Source organism: Penicillium pulvis (genome assembly GCF_028828015.1).
Source record: "Penicillium pulvis strain IBT 33274 chromosome Unknown contig_7_segment1_segment0, whole genome shotgun sequence".
Classification (NCBI taxonomy): Eukaryota; Fungi; Ascomycota; class Eurotiomycetes; order Eurotiales; family Aspergillaceae; genus Penicillium; species Penicillium pulvis.
The window spans coordinates 1,465,091-1,484,115 of NW_026643079.1; the positions used below are offsets into that span (position 1 = coordinate 1,465,091).

General features: G+C 50.7%; 7 protein-coding genes across 7 annotated transcripts; 5 read left to right on the forward strand and 2 right to left on the reverse strand.

The window, feature by feature from the left end:
- Positions 1-603: 603 nt before the first annotated feature.
- On the reverse strand, positions 604-1,151 carry N7503_008490 (uncharacterized protein; the record flags this gene model as incomplete). The annotated part of the gene is made up of 2 exons (XM_057068037.1): positions 604-879; positions 927-1,151. 2 exons carry the CDS (start codon positions 1,149-1,151, stop codon positions 604-606), a joined length of 501 nt encoding a protein of 166 aa, XP_056918892.1.
- A 2,655-nt stretch (positions 1,152-3,806) lies between these two features.
- N7503_008491 (serine/threonine-protein kinase) lies at positions 3,807-6,142 on the forward strand (the record flags this gene model as incomplete). Its single annotated transcript, XM_057068038.1, has 2 exons — positions 3,807-3,974; positions 4,043-6,142. 2 exons carry the CDS (start codon positions 3,807-3,809, stop codon positions 6,140-6,142), a joined length of 2,268 nt encoding a protein of 755 aa, XP_056918893.1.
- Positions 6,143-7,465: 1,323 nt separating this feature from the next.
- On the forward strand, positions 7,466-8,715 carry N7503_008492 (exosome non-catalytic core subunit RRP42; the record flags this gene model as incomplete). The annotated part of the gene is made up of 2 exons (XM_057068039.1): positions 7,466-8,045; positions 8,104-8,715. Exons 1-2 carry the CDS (start codon positions 7,479-7,481, stop codon positions 8,713-8,715), a joined length of 1,179 nt encoding a protein of 392 aa, XP_056918894.1. The 5' UTR covers positions 7,466-7,478.
- A 228-nt stretch (positions 8,716-8,943) lies between these two features.
- On the reverse strand, positions 8,944-9,827 carry N7503_008493 (uncharacterized protein; the record flags this gene model as incomplete). The annotated part of the gene is made up of 2 exons (XM_057068040.1): positions 8,944-9,339; positions 9,447-9,827. The coding sequence occupies 2 exons, from the start codon at positions 9,825-9,827 to the stop codon at positions 8,944-8,946; spliced, it is 777 nt and encodes a 258-aa protein (XP_056918895.1).
- Positions 9,828-10,984: 1,157 nt separating this feature from the next.
- On the forward strand, positions 10,985-11,905 carry N7503_008494 (c-type cytochrome; the record flags this gene model as incomplete). The annotated part of the gene is made up of 4 exons (XM_057068041.1): positions 10,985-11,012; positions 11,476-11,666; positions 11,729-11,823; positions 11,881-11,905. The coding sequence occupies 4 exons, from the start codon at positions 10,985-10,987 to the stop codon at positions 11,903-11,905; spliced, it is 339 nt and encodes a 112-aa protein (XP_056918896.1).
- A 590-nt stretch (positions 11,906-12,495) lies between these two features.
- Positions 12,496-14,793, forward strand: N7503_008495 (uncharacterized protein; the record flags this gene model as incomplete). The annotated part of the gene is made up of 2 exons (XM_057068042.1): positions 12,496-13,377; positions 13,463-14,793. The coding sequence occupies exons 1-2, from the start codon at positions 12,828-12,830 to the stop codon at positions 14,791-14,793; spliced, it is 1,881 nt and encodes a 626-aa protein (XP_056918897.1). The 5' UTR covers positions 12,496-12,827.
- A 1,960-nt stretch (positions 14,794-16,753) lies between these two features.
- On the forward strand, positions 16,754-17,782 carry N7503_008496 (uncharacterized protein; the record flags this gene model as incomplete). Its single annotated transcript, XM_057068043.1, has 2 exons — positions 16,754-16,858; positions 16,914-17,782. The coding sequence occupies exons 1-2, from the start codon at positions 16,789-16,791 to the stop codon at positions 17,780-17,782; spliced, it is 939 nt and encodes a 312-aa protein (XP_056918898.1). The 5' UTR covers positions 16,754-16,788.
- Between the last annotated feature and the right edge of the window lie 1,243 nt (positions 17,783-19,025).

Consider the following 19,025-nt stretch of genomic DNA (forward strand, 5'->3'; position numbering starts at 1 on the left):
TGGTTATGACCTTCCAGAAACGAGTAGTGTAGGGAGCGTGCGTTACTTCGGTGATGGTGGAGTCGGGATTGACATTAGGGTGTGTACCTGCGTGCGATGTAGAGTGGTTAGAGGTCCCCTCGTGCTGTTATTGTGGATACTTGTTGAGATAGCATCGTCATCCCTTTTCCGGATCGGTGATTAGCATCGGTAGTAGGGGCAATGAGAACGTGCTTTGGATCTTTCTGGCTTCTGATACGCTCGCGGGTTGCCATGAGGTTCCCGGCGACCGAGTAAAGGGGTGCACTAATGTAGGGATTTACAGTATGGTCGGCGTTCGTTGTGGGTCGAACTTTCTTGGGACTTGGTTAAGTTGGTTTAGCCTCCGGGTACAGTGTGCTTTTGCCAGTCTCTGATCCTGGTGGCGGGAGTTTCGCTTCGGAGAATTTTGTGTGGGTAAGGGGCAGGGCACGGTGGGACGAGCCCCTGGGGAAATGAAAAGTAGGGCTGGGCAGTGGCTGTGGCCACCATCCATTTGGTAAAGGGAGAGCCAATTTACGAGGTCTCGCAATAGAGCAAATGTGAGGTTATGATGTTGTTGATCCCGGTGAGGCCATGGTGATATTAGATGACCTTCTCGAAGGTCCAGAGAAGGCGATAACGGAACCCGCCGGTTTGGCGCTCCAAATAGTCCCATTCCTGGTTCTTGGCCCGGTGGCGAGGGCAAGGCGATCCCCCTCTGTGCAACGCTGCACTCGGGTACGAGGGACGGGCCTGGACGAGGTCCACGCGGTGGAGAATCCGTCGTCCCCCGAGTCGACGGTGTAGCGCTAGATCCACCGCCAGAGCGCATTGAGCAATGAACACGCGTGATGAGCACCGCTTTTTGAAGGAGAAGGACTGTAAACCCACTTGGCGCTTTGTTATGTTTTCCACCATGGAAAAACCACATTTTTCTGCTTGCCTCCACCAATGGCATTGTTGGCGCGTGCAGACCGACTCGCAGGATCTCCAGAGTGTACAGTACCTGGTACGCGCGGAGTACCGGCTCCACCGGCAGAACGTGTGGCTGGGCCTTGGTACTCCATGGGTAATTGGTACACGATACGCGTTGTTTTGTAATTATTCGCCAACGCCCAGTTCGTCTGTGATGGTGCCCAAGCTTCTCCCATTTAGAGAGTAGTGCACACCATCATAGTGGGGAGTCTTACGACTGGGTCTGGCTTTGTTTTGTTATTCTGAGGCCCACTGCTGTAATTTGGATTTGGGACTCCGTACCCCGTCGGTACGGCCCTTAGCCCACATCCTTGGGACGGGGGAAAGGAAAGGGGGCTTGGAGTACCATCACTTTTTCACGCGATTGATAGAGGCAATAAGGAATGCGGACAGCCACACGGAAGGTAATGTTTAAAAATAAAAAAGGGCAACCAAATGGGGGCGACGTAATCCTGGATCCTTGCGGGCCAAACGGTCGCCCCAGGGTTCGTCGTAGTCTGACAGGTGCGATTCCTGCAGGTAATCATGATAATCCCTCTCCCCCATGAAACATGACCCGTATTTTTGTAATCTCTCGCTAGCCTATCATAACTGATTTGGGTTGGAGGAACAGAAAAAAAAAACACAAAAAACACAAAAAACGAGGCGATGGACACAGATCGTCTTCCCATGGCTCTGGCTCGGGTTCCTGGAGCTTCTCAAGTGGATCATGGTCCCCTGTAAATGGTAAAGCTTTGATATTGATATGATTCTCTTTGTCCGGATGACCTCCCCCGGGGACAGGGATGTCGATCGACCGCTGTCATTAATTTCCCACACGGGATGTATTCTTGCGAAGTGCGAAACAAAACAAACAAAGAAACACCGGACTCCCTTGAGTTGCGCGCTGAAACTGAATCACGGGGCGCCATCTGTTCCCAATCGGCGATACTTCCGGGTGTGACTGGAATGTCCTGTGTGCCTGGGGTAGAGGCAAGGCGTCCTCTGAGACGGGACCACATATGGATCATATGCGTGATCAAGATCCCCATGCATCAAAAGCCAAGTCCCTGCTTAAGTTTACCGGAGGCATTTAGTGTACCGCGTACCTAGGAGACTCATACAGTAGCCCGCGATGCGAACGCCTCCGTCCAGCCGAACCTAAATAGTGTTCAATATGGCGAATAAGGATGGAGAAACGATAGTCGGACCAGTCGGAGATCATCACTGAAAAAAGAGTGTGCCCCTCCAGGAAAGCTCGGATCCAGAACCAGGTGGCGAGACAAGGTGCCGGGACAACGACAGAGATCAATTTAATAGCTCCTCCAATGGCGAGTGAAACAGGGGAATGGCCGTAGTCCAGCCTTGCGACGAGTCCGACGTGGGACATGACATAGCAGACATCAACTGGTCTCCCTTGCCTTTTGGCATGTCATCGAGTTGATACCGAAGATGCGTTATATAGAGGTGACCTGTCCTATGGTACGATCTGATAGATTGGTCCAGGCTGTTCAGGATCACTTGAGCACAACGTCATGCGGACGCGGTAGATGCGCGCGGAGATCCTTAGGAACAGCGAATAAATTACGGGGCGCGGCCCAACCCCTCTTGACTGTTTGGTTCGTTTGAACGGGAGTGACCGCCCCTAAATGTACAGCGCAGTGTTTATGCCCAACCTCTTTCTCGAGTCTACCTATAGGTGATTAACACAAATAACAAGATCAACATGATCAACTGATGGGCCCGTGGACCTTTGCTCTAATCTCGTAATTTATTGCTTTTGCCTAGTGCCAGTATTTGTTTTTTTTTTTCTGATAAAGTAACTAGTTCCATTTCATGCCCCAGATCAAACCAGAAACGAGAAAGAAAAAAGAAAAGAAAAAAAAGAAAAAACAAACTAAAATTAACAAAAAATAAAAACTAAATCGAATCCAATCATAAGTCGGTTATGACAATACGTTAATTAATACCACAAGAGGAAATCAGGAACGGGGCTCTGGATCCACATGCATCCACTTTATCGCTTTCCTTTGATCCTATAGGTTAAATACGGTATTTCCCCGTTGTGTGGACTTTAGACCCCAACTAGTAACTTATTCGATTCTTCATGCCAATACACACTCATTACTCGCGATTCTTACTCTCTATTCCTTCTCCATCCCAATAGTTCAGTGGCCCCTCTCTTGTGCGTTCTTTTTCATATTCGGGGGTTGCTGCTCTTTGGATCTCTAGATTCATTTTCCTTTGACCCTCTCTATACCATTCTACCACTCAACCCATTATACATCCCACCAGTTCAATATACAGAACTGCAGACCCCCGGTGGACTGATCTGCACTATCGGTCCTAACGTGGTTTAATTTACCGTCTCCACGGCCCCGTCCTTAGAGCTTCGAGCTGTCAGCGCGTCAGGGGCTTCGTTCGGCCTCCGATCGACTAAGGTGCCCACAACGGGTTCTCTCCTATTCTGGCGGGATTTCCTTTTTATTACATCGCGCCCGTTCTTGTGTTCTTCCAGATCGTTTTCCCCCCCCTCCTACTCCTACAAACTCCCTTTCCAACTACTCCGTCACTCCTTACTTTGCATCAAGCAAACCAGCAACCAACGTCATTAAATGGGAGAAATCTCCTTGCTCAACACAATCGACCTCCGTATTCGGATGATGAGCATTGGCACCAATTGATTTTCTTCCCCTCTCTCTCTCAAATCCGTGGGAAATTCAATCTGAACCCCTCTTGACTAATAGTGAGTGAGGCCTGATGTCACATTCCAAGAATATTCTAGGCTGGATGCTAACTCCATATCAGTATACCTCTTTATCTGCGGGCAGATCTAAGAGACAATCACAACCATGACAGTCACATATGATTCTCCCTCCCGGGGAACAACCAACACATCAATGGCCACTCTCGAAGATCGTTTCCAAGTGATGAAGGAGGTGGGCGATGGTAGTTTCGGTAGCGTGGCACTTGCGCGCGTACGGACTGCTGGGTCCCATATTGCGCGTCGAGGAACTATGGTATGGATCAGATGACGTAGCGATGGTTGATCGACAATGTTCTCCAAACATACTAACCGGATTCACAGGTCGCTATCAAAACAATGAAGAAGACCTTCGACTCATTAGGCCCATGTCTAGAGTTGCGGGAGGTCATCTTCTTGCGTACCCTGCCGGTGCACCCGCATTTGGTTCCGGCCCTCGATATCTTCCTCGATCCTCTTTCCCACAAACTGCACATCTGTATGGAGTACATGGATGGTAACCTGTACCAATTGATGAAAGCCCGTGATCACAAGTACTTCGAAGGAAAGCACGTCAAGAATATCTTATATCAGATCCTATCTGGACTGGACCACATCCACGCCCACCACTTCTTCCACCGCGATATCAAACCCGAGAACATCCTTGTGTCGACCTCTGCCCCAAATGATTCAACTTTCAGCCGCTACTCCAACCTTGTTACCCCTCCATCTACCCCTCCAACATACACTGTTAAGATTGCCGACTTTGGTCTCGCCCGGGAGACCCACTCGAAGCAGCCTTACACCACTTACGTTTCAACTCGGTGGTACCGGGCCCCTGAAGTGCTCTTACGTGCTGGAGAGTACTCCGCTCCGGTTGATATGTGGGCTGTGGGTGCTATGGCTGTCGAGATCGCGACCCTGAAGCCCTTGTTCCCTGGAGGCAACGAGGTGGACCAGGTTTGGCGTGTGTGTGAAATTATGGGTAGCCCTGGCAACTGGTACAGCAAGTCTGGTGCCAAGATTGGTGGTGGTGAATGGCGTGAAGGATCGCGGTTGGCGCACAAGTTGGGCTTCACATTCCCTAAGATGGCGCCACATGCAATGGATACCGTCCTCCAGCAGCCCCAGTGGCCCGCTGCTCTCGCTGAGTTTGTCACTTGGTGTTTGATGTGGGATCCCAAAAACCGACCGACATCAACCCAAGCTTTGAACCACGAGTACTTTGCCGATGCTGTGGATCCTCTGCGTCCCAAGTCCTCGACCTCATCAAGATTGCTCGGCCGCAAGCCATCCGACCGAAGCTTCAAATCTCCGACCCTTACACCCCACAACTCTCCCACTCTCTCTACCAAGCCCTCGTGGTTCCGCAGATCCTTGATTGGACGATCTGAAAGTCCTGTTCCTTCCGAAAATGATAGTCCCGTCCGACCTCCAGTTGTCACTCACAACACCGTTCCCGAAATCCAGCCGGCAAAGGCTCGTCCCCCCAACACTAAGCGGGCCACATGGGCCAACGGTGCTCCGATGCCCATTCTTCCTTCTATTCGCCCTGTTTCTCCTCTCTCCGCCTCTGTCACCGCGCAAGCTAACGCGACCTTGGCGCACAGCGAGGCTCAACAGGCCGCTGAATCCGAAGCCATCAAGGCTAGCAAGAAGATTGGTCGCCAACTGTCGGTCAACTCCAACGGCAATCATTACTCTGACGCACACCGCTTGGAGGCCGAGAGGATGCTGAATGGTTCCGGCAGCACCACACCGACTACCAAAGAGAGCTTCTTCTCGCACCTGCGCAAGCGGGCTCGCAGACTCTCCGGCCGTAATCAGGCCGCAGTGGCCGCTGATGATGTCGAAGCCAATGCCGGGTGCATTCCGTGGTCTAACCGCTCATCCATGGCCATCGATGGTGCCAATGTTTCTGACTCCAAGCAGCACTCTGACCTGAGCGAGCTTGATAAGGCACTCCAGAGTGTGAAGTACTCGTTAGACTCGTCTACCCTCAGCAACGTGCCTGTGCACTTGAACTCTGATAGTAGCATCACAAAGCGCCAGTCCATGCCCCAGACTACTGGCGCCAACCCTGGACCCATCTCTAGCCGGACTAGACGGGCAATGCAAATGACCAGCCACCCCGTCCACCGCTACGAGACACCTGAGGAGGAGGATGAGCTTTTGGACGAGGTCTTACATTCGGCCAGCAAGGCTGCCCGGCGCTTGGCTCTGACTCAGTCAATAACTTCTCATGCCCGCGCTCTGCCAAGCCCATATCCTACTCCATCGCCTACAGCAGCCCACCGTGAAAGCTACTTCGACACACCTGACAAGCACATTGCCAAGCCTGATGTGACCTCAAACCGTCAATGGCCAACTCCCCCTTACGAGGAGTCTGAGTGGAACAACAAGGCATCCTCTCATTACGTTCCATCTGGATCCAACTACATCTAAACGAGTGCGATTTACTCCAACGACCATCTTGAAAGGCCTTTTTTCAAGACACTCTCCGTTCCAACACAAACGAATAAAGGAACAAAAAAATCTGGCGAAATGCGCACAAAAACGGATACACACCAAGTTCGGCGTATGGGTTTCGGTCTGTTTATTTTTCCATGGTGTGGCTTCTGGGTTTGATTTCCACGCATGAGCATCGTTTTTTTTTTCTGCTTTGCCACGGCTTCCCTTCTTTTACATCTTTTTACATCTTCATACCCCTATAGGCCTTTTTATAGATGGATCCGGCCTCGCATCCTGTTTTCTCTCGGATTTCACTGGAGCCCTTATCAGTTCTGTTCTGTTTTGAATATTGTTGCAGAGGGCGTTTGCACAGATTTCCCCCATTTTACCCTTCATTGATACCAGCGCAAGTCGCATTATATACCACTCCCTATTTTTGCTCATCATCATTTTGCATTACTTGACCATTTTCGACGAACATGGCGTCTCATTTTCTTTTGTCTATATATTATTTGTCCCTTGTACATTGTCTGGCTACTGCCATCCTTCCTACCCCGTCTATCATTTCTCCCTTTTCCTTGACTCACTCATTCATACCTCTCGCTCTCCCCGGTCTTGTTGACCGGTTCTCCCTGGATCTCATGCCAGCCACTTGTTCACTCTTTCATGTACTACTTACTTACCTCCTTATTTGACTGGCTGGCTTCCAGTTATCTATCTTATTGTAATATAGAATCACATGGCTTATTGCCTTTACATATACTTGACATGCATACATAATACTGATCACTTCCACCATCTTTCCCACCATCTTTCTCTTTGAAGCTGCATGTCCTATCAAAAGTATAATATCCATGAATATCTTTTTAGGTTATCAATGGGCTGAAGTTTCTATCGACTGGACCATGGATGCAATATAAAATCTACTCTGTGAAATAAACACGATACTCTTTACGGATCCAAGGATTCCCTTTCGTTGGTTGAGTTACGGTCATGACGAAGACCTCCGGCTACCGGATCAATAATGATCCGAGGACCATTAGAATTTCCCGATTAAGCATGCTCTACCTTGACTTTTTTCAGCCTCGTGCAATTGATATCCAAACAACCTCAAATCCCGAGGTCAGGATTGCGATTTGTGTACTCGAGAGCGCGAATCAGCATCCCGCACAAGAGACTTCCCTCTCACCCCAGGAAGGTTAACCACACCGCCGAGCTTATCTCTATCAACCTGCTCTAAAAGATCTCCGAGGCAAACCACAATAACCTTGGACCTCATTATTGGTCAAGAGAACAATAGAACACGGAATAAAGCCACAAATAATCGAAGATGACAGCCCAACGCCAGGCTTCGTCAGCCGCTCAAACCCCTCACCTCTCCGCCGCCGAGCTTTCTTACCTCTACACCTCTCTCTCCCTCCCCAACAACCCTATCCGCCCTGACGGCCGCTCACCAACACAATTCCGTCCTCTGACCGCTGAATGCGACATTTTGCCCGGCACAAATGGCAGTGCGCGCATCGGTTTCGCGGACGGAACACAGGCTATTGTCGGTGTGAAAGCTGAGGTTGAGAAGACAACTTTGACAGCTGATACCCTTGACGCACGGTCTCTGTCGCTGCAGAGTGATCTCGGACCAAGTGGGGATGGGCGCGAGGGAACGGAGGGATCTTCGGCTGCGACTGGTGGACACGGCTCATGGGTGCAGATGAGCATTGAGATCCCGGGTTTTAGGGACGATGATGCGTTGCCTGTTTTCCTTGCTGAGATGATGCGAGAGAGTCTTGTCGGTTCTGTTGGTGGAAAAGATGGAGATAGTATTGAGAGGGGAATGGCGGGTGGTTTGAAGGGGAGATTGGTTATTAATAAACGGTGGCATTGGAGGTTGTATATTGATGTGAGTTTCCCTTCTGATCGAGATTATGGAACGAATCCAATACTAACATATGCTATAGGTCCTTCTCCTTTCGCAGCCATTGTCATACCCACTTCCTCTCCTCTCCCTCACGACTCACCTCGCACTCTTATCTACCAAGCTTCCGAAACTCAAGTCCCAGGGTGAAGAGGATCCTTTCTTCGACGATGACTGGGCTGTTGCAGAGTACCTGTACCCGCGTACATCAGCGGGTCCGAAATCCAACCCATCACAACAAGTTCGTCCTCCGGTCACATTGCTTGTGATCTCAGTAGGCGACAATGTTATCTTCGATCCCAACCGCGAAGAAATTGCCGTCGCGGATGCTGTGCTAGCTATCTCTGTTACACGCGATACAGAAAGCCAGGGCTTGAAACTGCTTACCATTCGGACGATTGATCCCCCGTCTAGACTTACTCAGCCCGGAGTACCTAATTCCGAGAATGTGAATATGCTTGGTGCGACCGCCCCGGGCGAGAGTGCGGCCGTTCTGAACCCCGCGACTGGGGAAGAGGAGATCCCTGGTGTTTGGCGCCCGAGAAGAGGCGGTGTCAAGCGCAGTGTGATTGCTGGTATGGTCAAGACTGTGTTGAAGAAGGGTGGTGTTGGCGAGGAAGTCCTTGCGGGATTGGAGGGTGTTCAGGTTGGTTGAGTTTATGATCTTGATTGTATCTAGAGTTAAATTGATACCACTTCAAAATAATGAGAGGCGATTCATGATTCATGATCTGGAGTTTACTCCGCGTTCTATGCAATAGAGGAAACTACCTAGTATACAATTTATGTGTACATTTGTGCCACCAACCACCCACAAGGCACAGGCACTAGGCCATTCAACAAGTTATACTACTAACATACCCGGACCCCTGCCCTGAAAGGCCTACCAAATTCCAAGCCACTTCTTAACAGGCTTCCTCTTCCCGTCAAAATCAACATACTCGCCCTGCTTGGGAGCACCCTCAGTCGCAACATCAGCAGCAATAGGGCTCTGATCGTCAATAGCAACAACCTCCTTCTCCTCCTCGGCTGGCTCCTCAAGCCCATGCGCAATCCGGTACTGTCTCCGCTTCTCAGCGTCCTCAATCCGGGCATGACGCTTCTCGCGCACGCGCATAGACTCGTGTTGCACGTGCATCCGGTAGACACTCAGAGCCTGGGAGATGGTCTCGAAGGGGCTAGTGAGGAGGCCTGACCAGGGGGGTAGAAGGTGTGCGAAGGGGGAGCTTGCTTTGAAATTTGTCGTGAAGGTGAATGTTGCGAGGGTTGTTAGGATGCTCTGTAACAATTGTCAGTATATGATCCTTCACCTTCTATCTATAAATGGGTATTTAGGGAGCTAGATAGCTAGCTAGGAAAGGCAAGGAAAGAAAGCCATCCACTCACCATCGCAATCCAAACATGAATCCACCGACTAGTCAAGAACTTAAACATAACAGTTCCCTCCGGCGGGAACATACTAGGATACTGCTTCTTATCCTGTTCCTCGCGCTCCTTGGCAGTAAGACGCGGTCCATAGTTAACTGGTTGACCGGATGGCGTGCGGACGGCTGGGCTAACAATGCGCTGCGGGTGGGATGGAGGCCGGAACTTGTCTGGCTTTTCGAGAATACGGTTCTTTCTTGTCTCAGGCTTGGCCTTGTTCATACGGTAAACCGCGCTGGTTGTGGAGAAGTTGGCATTCAGGCCGCGGTGTTGGAGGGTGCGGAGGGTCCGGGCTGTTGGGAGGCCTCGGGGAAGGAGGAAATGGGGGATTGGAGTTGGCATTTTGGAGCCGCGCACTTGGTAGTTCCAAGTGTTGTAGAGTGTACCTGGATATGAAGCTGGTGGTGGTTGCCGTATAGCTTAGCTAACCTCGAATTCAGGAATTGGCGTGTGTTTTTTCCCGAACGGGAGATTTTCATATCACGTGACTATACGATATTTTTCTGGGATTTTCTGGAATATCATGCGTTGAACTGCACTCGGGCCGGATGCACCTGCAGCTCGGTCACATTCTGCCGGAAAGGAAACAGTTTTTGATCTACATAGTTGACTTCTTGGTGTCATATTTCTTGTCTCAGCTTCGGTATGGAAGTCTTGTAAACATGTTTGGCCGGGCTTCTATAGCGCTTGCTAGATCGTACGATATATGGTCGTGTCTCTCCACATTACTACGCTGTGGCCAGCGTGTGTATACGGTCCACCAGATTTTGTTGTGCCGGGCGACTGAATTGTCTAGCCGAATACAAACCCACTGTACCCACGCCTGCGCTTGCCTCAGGATCCACATTTACCGGGCCAAGTTCGGTGCCGTGGAGCATGGACGAATAATAGCGGATGCATTTCGCAGCCCCAGTGGGCCGGGAGAAAGGCCATCCCCCAGTTTTTCAAGGGGTGGAAAGGAGCAGCCGCTCAACAGCGGCATGCGTTGGATCTGGGAAGTAAACCAACAGAATTCATGGAGCAGAGGACTATAAAATATGTATGCATTTTCGTGATAAAGAGCCTCAATAAGGGAAAAAACGGTCGGCGTTGGGGCGGATGATGAGCGATGAGATCATGGGATAGAAGGTGGCGGCTGGTCTTCTAGCCACCGTTAAAGCCTTTGCTCTGGGGGACTTGCCAGTTTGTCGAATAAAGAGTATGACATATTGAACCAGATCCGATCTTCAAATTTGCCATTGACCCGGTTAACAGAACGTGGGAGAGTATGATGGGGAAAATGAGCTCACCGAAACATGAATAGCAATCCCGGTTGCGCCCGTCGCGCTGAATTAGCTTAACGCTGATTGGTGGATGTAAGGATCACGGGAGCCGACGGGCTCCAGGTACAAAATCGCAAGAAAATCTTGCTTTTGTTTCTCCCGATTTCTTACAATTCTGCTTTGTACAGCTATACCCTCTCTTCAAACCCCCTTTTAATTTCAATAAAATCTTTCACAATGGGCAAGGACGCTTCTTTCGCTCCCGGTAAGCCATTATCCTGACTTCCCCCCTGCCAGCGCTGGAATCGGTTTCATGGGGAAGGGAGAAAAAGTTATACGCGCGAGAGCAAAGGGAGAGGATGAGAGTGAACGAACAATGGCTCGCGATTGCCAATTCCACCACGCGCCGACTGTCCTTTCCGAGCGCATGTCGGTCTTCGCGTCATTGCCAATTGCGAGACCCCGTACTCAGCTCTCAGCTCTCACCATGACACTTTCGCTCTACGTCAACACAACTTCCCTGTTTGCATAGCAACAACTGCGACTGCACCACAGCATCTCCCACAACCGATTCCGGACGCTCTGTGTGTCTGATCTTTCCATGTCGACCTCTGACGTGCTCTGCACGTCAACGATCATGTACATGCGGGAGACTGGACTCACCGAGCTCGCTCCTCGGAACGACGAAGACGCCAAACTCAAGACCCAGGCTAATAACATCCCTGCAGGTGACGCCGCCAAGGGTGCCAAGCTTTTCCAGACTCGCTGCGCTCAGTGCCACACCGTTGATGCCGCTGGTGGCAACAAGGTCGGCCCCAAGCTCCACGGTCTGATGGGCCGCCAGTCCGGTCAGGTCGATGGTTACTCCTACACCGATGCCAACAAGGAGGCTGGTGTCCACTGGAACGAGGACACTCTCGTAAGTTTGAACTGACAATGAATCATCGCTACTCCCTTTTACTAACCACCATCGCGCTACAGTTCAAGTACCTCGAGAACCCCAAGAAGTTCCTCCCCGGTACCAAGATGGCCTTCGGTGGTCTCAAGAAGGCTAAGGAGCGCAACGACCTCATCACGTACGTCTTTCTGATACCCTGCATCTCTAGCGACATGAACTAACAAGCGTGTTACAGTTACCTCAAGGAGGCCACCGCATAAATGATTTGACGTGTTTTCATATTATTCTTCACGGCCATTTCATTTTCTCGACACCCCGTCTCTGGGAGATCATAGACGTCTAGGATTGGTTTTGGCGCCGTGGGCTGATTTCCGGGCATCCGAGGGACCGGGCTTGTAATTTTATCTGAGTTTACCATGGTTGACCCGCAATAGATTTGGATTTAACTCTCTTCTCATTGATACCTCATCGTAGTGTACTGCAGGTACGATCTGACCTATCCCGGGACTCGGGCTAAAGGGGGTGGCCAATTCGAGGAATGGACGCATACAGAGATGTGATACATCCCTACGAGGTACAATACGGTATTGGTGGAGTGTTTCAGAGTTCTGAAGGGAAATCGATTGGGCGGCAATGGGCGGTCAGGCACAAGTTCAGGTACCTGGGAGGTTGTTTTTACTTGCACGTCACCGCCAACTGGTACTTCTGCAGTACTTGACAAGACATCATGATACCAACGATCGACCTTGTGGCCTTCACCTGACTCGGATTGGTCCAGCCTCCCCCTGCAAAGGTGAGGAGTTAAACTCCCGCATTGCTGCTCGAGGCGCAGTTCTTCTTCATGAACTACCTTTATCTCATGCTGTTTCCCATATGATCCTGTCTCATATTTTAACTCTTATCAACTGCATCTCTCCGCAGCTACAATACATTCCGTTTCCAAAACCTATCCGCATCGCACTCTGTCGCATCGCACTCGCTTGCCGCGCGGGGTCGATTCCCGGCTTTCCACTTGCTCTTTGATCCAAACTGTATCAGCGCATGAGATCTGATCCCAGCGCTTCCACTAACCGCTCTGTGTCCAGCAATCCCCAGTAAACACCAAATCGCAAGACGTCGCTTTGCGCTGCGTCTTTGCGACAAACACCCGACTTGCAGCGCTACCGGTCTACGCCGTCCGCCATGTTGGACGAGCTAGACAATGTCTTCGACGACCATCCGTCGCTGGATGCGTCGCTTGAGGACTTTGAGAATCACAGCAATGCGCACCGCTCGCCGCTGTTTGGTATGCCCTCACAGCACTCGGGCTTTCGATCTGAAGAATCCGACGATGAAATCGAGGAACCAGGCGCAAACGAGCGCTGGTCGCCACCCGGCGTGCGCCGGCAGGACTACGTTCGCAGTAGTGGCTGGTATCGTCATCAGCCCTATCAGCGCAAAGGCATGAATGAGCGCTTAGATCTGCGACCCACCGTGGGTCTCAGCATGTCACCATCGCTGTCGCGCGAGCCGAGCCCACAGTATGAAGATGCGGTCGAGGCCCCGAGTAAGGGCAAGTCAAATGATGAAGATATGACTGATATTACGGCTGCTGTCAATGTGCCTCTCCCGGTGGGTGCAGGAACTCCACAGACCGGACGATCTCCCAGCCCCAGTCCACCCCAGAACAAGGCGGCGCATACCCATGCCGAAGAGGAGGGGATGACCTTTGGCGCGGAGAATCTGAGTAATTGTAGGCATTGCCTGAATTTCGGTGTCAGATGGTTGTATGTTCTATAGACATGGAAACACTAACTTGTTCTTTGCGCATTGTGAAGATATCCGTTTTGCCGTGCGCGCTGAAGTTCAGCATCGCGAACCCATTGCTGCCCTATGCAGCTACTTGCGCAACAAATTCGATCGCATTACCAGCACGAAATCCAATACTACGCTCTCGATCGTTGTTTTCTTGATCTCTATTGCGTTTATGCGTGCCTTGTTCCTGCCCGGTCTGCCACAAGCTATCCCAGATTTGGTGAAACTTTCTGGATTCGCGCGCTCATTTGAACCACTAATCTACTATTCGGAGAATGGAGTGCAACAGATTGGTACCTTGCAAGAAACAGGTGTTGCCGTCTGGGATCTGAGCGAATCGGTGCGCGGAACAAACATGACCAGTGCGCCCATCATTGTCGGCCAGCTCGACGAGTTGTCCGATTCTCTGAAGTCGCTCTCATTAGAGCTGACTCGATTCTTCGCAAATGTCGATTCGGACATCGACTCGATCCTGATCGTAATGGACTGGGCAAAACGAGAACTGGAGACCCTCTCCGCCCAACCACCAAGTACCCTACCAACGATCGTCTTCGATAACGTCCACAACATGCTATCCCGCCTCGGTGCCCTCGAACGAACCGGCGAGGTCTCAGACGGCACTGTCTCAGCAACAACAACGACAACAGCATTCGGTCACGTCGTCATGGCCGTCCTGGGTCCAACATCAGCCCAGCGCACCCGCGCCACCATAACCCGCACATTCACCGAGTTCTTGTCCGTATTGGAAGAGTCCATAAACAGCGAACTCACCCATTCAACCGCCCTCTTCGCGTTGTTCGAATCCATCGACCGCCAATTTCTCAATCTCCAGCGCACCGTCGTTCGCGAATCAGACGCCCAAGAGCGCGCCGAAGGCGAAATGCTAAGTTCCCTGTGGACTCGTGTCCTGGGACCAGACGCAGTGGCCGTCCGCAAATACGAAAAGAACAAGCGTCTTCTCGCCAATGTCCGCAGTCGCACAGTCGCGAACAAACATCTTCTCGTCGATCACCGCGGCCGTCTGTTGACATTGAAGGTCAATTTGGAGACCTTGCGACGAAAACTCGTGAGCCCACTTGTACGCCGTAATGACTCCGTCAGCTTCATGGGCGTGGACGGCAGTTCCGCTGCAGCGGCAAGCTCCAATTCTGCAGGACGCATGCTCGGACCCGTCGAGTCTGTAATCGACGGTCAAATCCGTGGGTTGGAGGGCACATACGATTATCTCCGATCCGTCCGTGAACGACAGAAAGCAAAGCTTATGGAAATGGTATATGGAGCCGGCCGAAAACCAACCCGGTCCATGTTTGGCGATGTGGATGAGCACGATGACATTGGGATTGAGGGGGCATAGCCAATCAGCCCAGTCCAGCAATTTCCTTCTCTCTTGAGCCCTCTCCCTGACTCATCATCACCTAAGAATCTTGAAGATTCCCTTCTCCCCACTTCCACCAATATCTCACCATTGGATCGATCGTTCTAGCATGGATTTGGTGTCTTGTCCTTTCATGTATTTCGGCGTTTATGGCTTCCATCGGGTCGACAGGGCCCAGCGACGTGATGAATACGGATTAACGGCGTTTCCCGGTCTTGAACTCCGCTGAACTGTCTCTTTCGGTACAATAACATCTACGGCGAATCGGAGGACGGAAGGCGTGTGCAAGACAAAAGGGATAGACATATGGATGGTGGCACATATTGGATTTTCGCGCTGTTTTCTTAGTTCTGTTTTCTTCTCTGAGTGTCTTTTGATAGGACTGTTAGCATCAGGAATGCATTGAATACGTATATTCTTGTTTATATTCGAGTAACCTACGTAAGCAAATGCTCAAGGGGGTTGATATTTTCCGTGATAACTATACATTTCAAGGTTGGCAAATTTCCAGCATCAGCATAACGTAGTAGAATGTTGGAAAGTTTCATCCCTCTAATCCTTTTCAAGCTTTTATCATCTCTTACGCAACATTTAGGAATCTTCACACGTGCATAACGTTCAATCCACGCCTAGATAGAATGCGAACAGATCGCATCCCATAATGGAAATTGAGCCAACGGCACGATCCCGGACATTTCTACAACCTTGGAAGGAGGTAGAATTTCAAAGACAACTGAACTGCATTGATGGTCACGCGGTATGGTTATTCCAGTAGGTTCTTCCTTTTGATTGCACATGCCCGATCTTTTGCTGACAGTTGAAACCCAAAATATGTAACATCCACCCGGATCGCCTACAGGCTTTTCAGCCCAACTGTCATTTTATCCCTCAATTCCTGATAGCCTTGTTCCAAGGTTCCATAAGCTTTAACCCTAGTTATTTTGGGGGCGTGCTTATTTTCTTATTTGCTTTTGGCTGTGGTAATCAGGGGTAAATGGCGTAACAAGCTTCTCGGCGCAATACGACTGCTAAATGCAAGCGATGATCTGACGTGGCTCACTATGGATGTATTTGCAATTCAACTTTGATTCTCGTGGTTCGGTTTATTCTATACAACGGAGAAACGCATAGATCAACACCGCTTGTTCTTGTGGTCATGATTGGCTGGGTATCCAGGTAATGATTCCAGGAATCTTGGAATGTTCTCTCGGTGATGTTCTCTTTCCTGGGTAGTTAAATCCGTCTTTTACATTTGACTCCTTGTCTTGGATCCATATCTCCGAGGACAGGTCAAGGTCAGATTCACTACCGTGACAACCTATCCTTGCATGTATAGCTGAAGAGAGCAGCAATGAGCCATCAAAATAAACATTGAATAAACAATTAAACAACAGGTCTATCCGACTCAATTGCCGCTAAGTCAACTACCGCCTGCATGCAACGAACCGGACTGTCCGCGTTGTAGACCCGACTCGATGTCCATGTACGCCATCTGCCATCCCTTGCATCCTGGCCTCGAAAATCCCGCCACGATTTCCATAGCCCTAGAATAAGCATACGCGGCCTTGATCAATATTGGATATACCTTCATAGGGGTGACAAAAAAAGAAAAAGAAAAATTCCCGAGATCACCCCGAAAAGGCAAATCTGGGGATAGCGGCGATCATCGCGTGAGACTGGCGTGGTCTTTTGTGGCTAGATCACATTTTCCAGGTCATTTATGCAAGCTTTGGGGTACGGAATGAGAACATGCGCTGCAGGTGCTCGTCAGCTAGCCTGCGATGGTTTCCTGGCTTGCAGATTCGGGGATTTGACTAGGGACGCTGACGACGACTGAGACATTTTTGATATGTTGATGAAGAGCTGGGAGAGCCGGAGGAGGTATAAAAGGTGCTTGGTGTCCGTCAAGAAGAAGTATCTATCACCAACAACCTCTTCTATATCAAGCTTCAATCATTATCAAACTCATCCAAGATGAAGGTTTCTATTCTCCTCTCGGCCTTGATGGTCACCGGCTTCGTCGGCGCTGCTCCTATTGCGCCTGGTAAGAACCATTGATTTCTATACTAGCATTGAGCATGGACTGACAGGAACTACAGAGTCCAACGGCATTGAGAAGCCTGGCCCACCCCAGCCTCACCACCAGGGACATCCTCAGGGAGATCACCCCAAGCGTGAGGTCGCTGCTGCGGATGATTCCGAGCACAAGAAGCATGACGATCACCCTCACCAGGGCCATGGCGATCATCCCAAGCGCGAGGAGTCCACCATGTCCGAGCATGGCAAGCCTCATCACGGCGACAAGCCCCACGATGGAAAGCCGCATGGCGATCATCCCAAGCGCGAAGAATCCACCATGTCCGAGCATGGCAAGCCTCCTCACGGCGACAAGCCCCATGAAGGAAAGCCCCATGGCGATCATCCCAAGCGCGAGGAATCTACTACTGAGCACGGCAAGCCTCCCCACGACGGAAAGCCGCACGGCGAGAAGCCCAAGGGCGACCACCCCAAGCGTGAGGAAGACTCGGCTTCGGCCCCTCCTCCTCACAAGGAGCAGCCTCACCCGGAGCCAAAGGGAAAGGGACACCCCAAGCGCGAGGAATCTACCACTGAGCACGGCAAGCCTTCTCACGATGATAAGCCCCACGGTGACAAGCCTCACGGTGATAAGCCCAAGGGCGACCACCCCAAGCGCGAGGAAGACTCGGCTTCGGCCCCTCCTCCCCCTCCTCACAAGGAGCAGCCACACCCGGAGCCAAAGGGAAAGGGACACCCTAAGCGCGAGGAATCTACTACCGAGCACGGCAAGCCTGCTCACGATGATAAGCCGCACGGTGACAAGCCCCACGGCGATAAGCCCAAGGGCGACCACCCCAAGCGTGAGGAGTCCACTGAGACGGAGGCTTCGCGCCCTCCTCACCACGGAGAGAAGCCCCAGAAGGGTCACGATGGTCACCCCAAGGTTTAAGAGCTGTATTTCTCGTCACCTACGATACCGAGAATGAAGGCTCGATGTTTGTTGCGGAGGATGTGGGAATGGAAGAGATGTTGTTAACTACGAATACGAGGCGGGATGGAGGGTTTGTTTTGCGGAAGGAAAGATTGGAATTGCTAAGTTTTGAGGCTCTTGGGGAGAGCATTGGTTCTCTATCCCACTAGAATGATCGCCAATTTGAATGAATGAATACGCGTCCCAGAAATGAATGCTTTTTCTTCACATCTCTAATTGCCCATTAAATCCCTTTCAAGTACTTGCTTTCCTCCTAGCATCAAGGACAAGTGGTCACAGCCTTCCCAGGAAGGGCAACATAAACAAGAACAGAAGCCTCTGCTTTCCTTTCCGAATATCTCAGCAGGAGGAATCGAGGACTAGAAGCGTCACTCAAGTCGTTGTGACTACTCCCGCTGCCACCCGTTGCTCTTTGATCTCAAAGCGTAAAACCTCTGATGATCGCGCTCAGAGTGAAACAGGAATACACTAAAGGTAGAATTGATGACGTATGGAGCATTAAGAATGCTCTCTCGCAATCATGTCTGATATGATGGCGCGGCTCCCCCTTTAACTTTGCGCTCTTTCATGATGTCTCCAGGCACTTCGGATAGCTCATTGTAAGCCTCATCATGGCCGAAGCAAGATAGTATCTGTCACCTCCTATCGAAGGCAATTCCTGGCGCATCGGTCTCTGACAAAGGCTGTTTCTCTTCAAGAAGCAGAAAGGTGCATCTCCTGATTTTTTCTAGGGAGACTTCTCTGTTGTCGGAAAGTACTGCCCAGAACCTAAATCTTATGTCTGTAAGGTCTTTCAACTACCCATTGGCTCTCCTTCATAGTCAGGTTCTTTCCTCGACTACCTCCATTTGCAAAGGTTGTCTTTCTTGTCTCGGCATGACTTCCTCTATCAAGAGTCGAGGATGAAGACCACGCTTCAATAAATTGAGGCTTTTCGAGTCCACGCAGAAACGGAGACAGCCTCCTGGTTACGTTCTCAAAAATGGTTGCGTGGCGATGAGAGTAGTGAGGTCCTGCGAAAGTATCATAGATCACACTGGGATTTGTCGTTACCAGTCGCGTTTCCATTGTGATCTTGTACAAGGGACTGCCACTGTACAATGGCGGTTGTAGCCTTCGTGAAAATATCCTGCGATGTGAAGTTCACTGACAACGTAATGTTATTGCGCACAATCAGAGGCTCCGAGAATTGTCGAGTCTT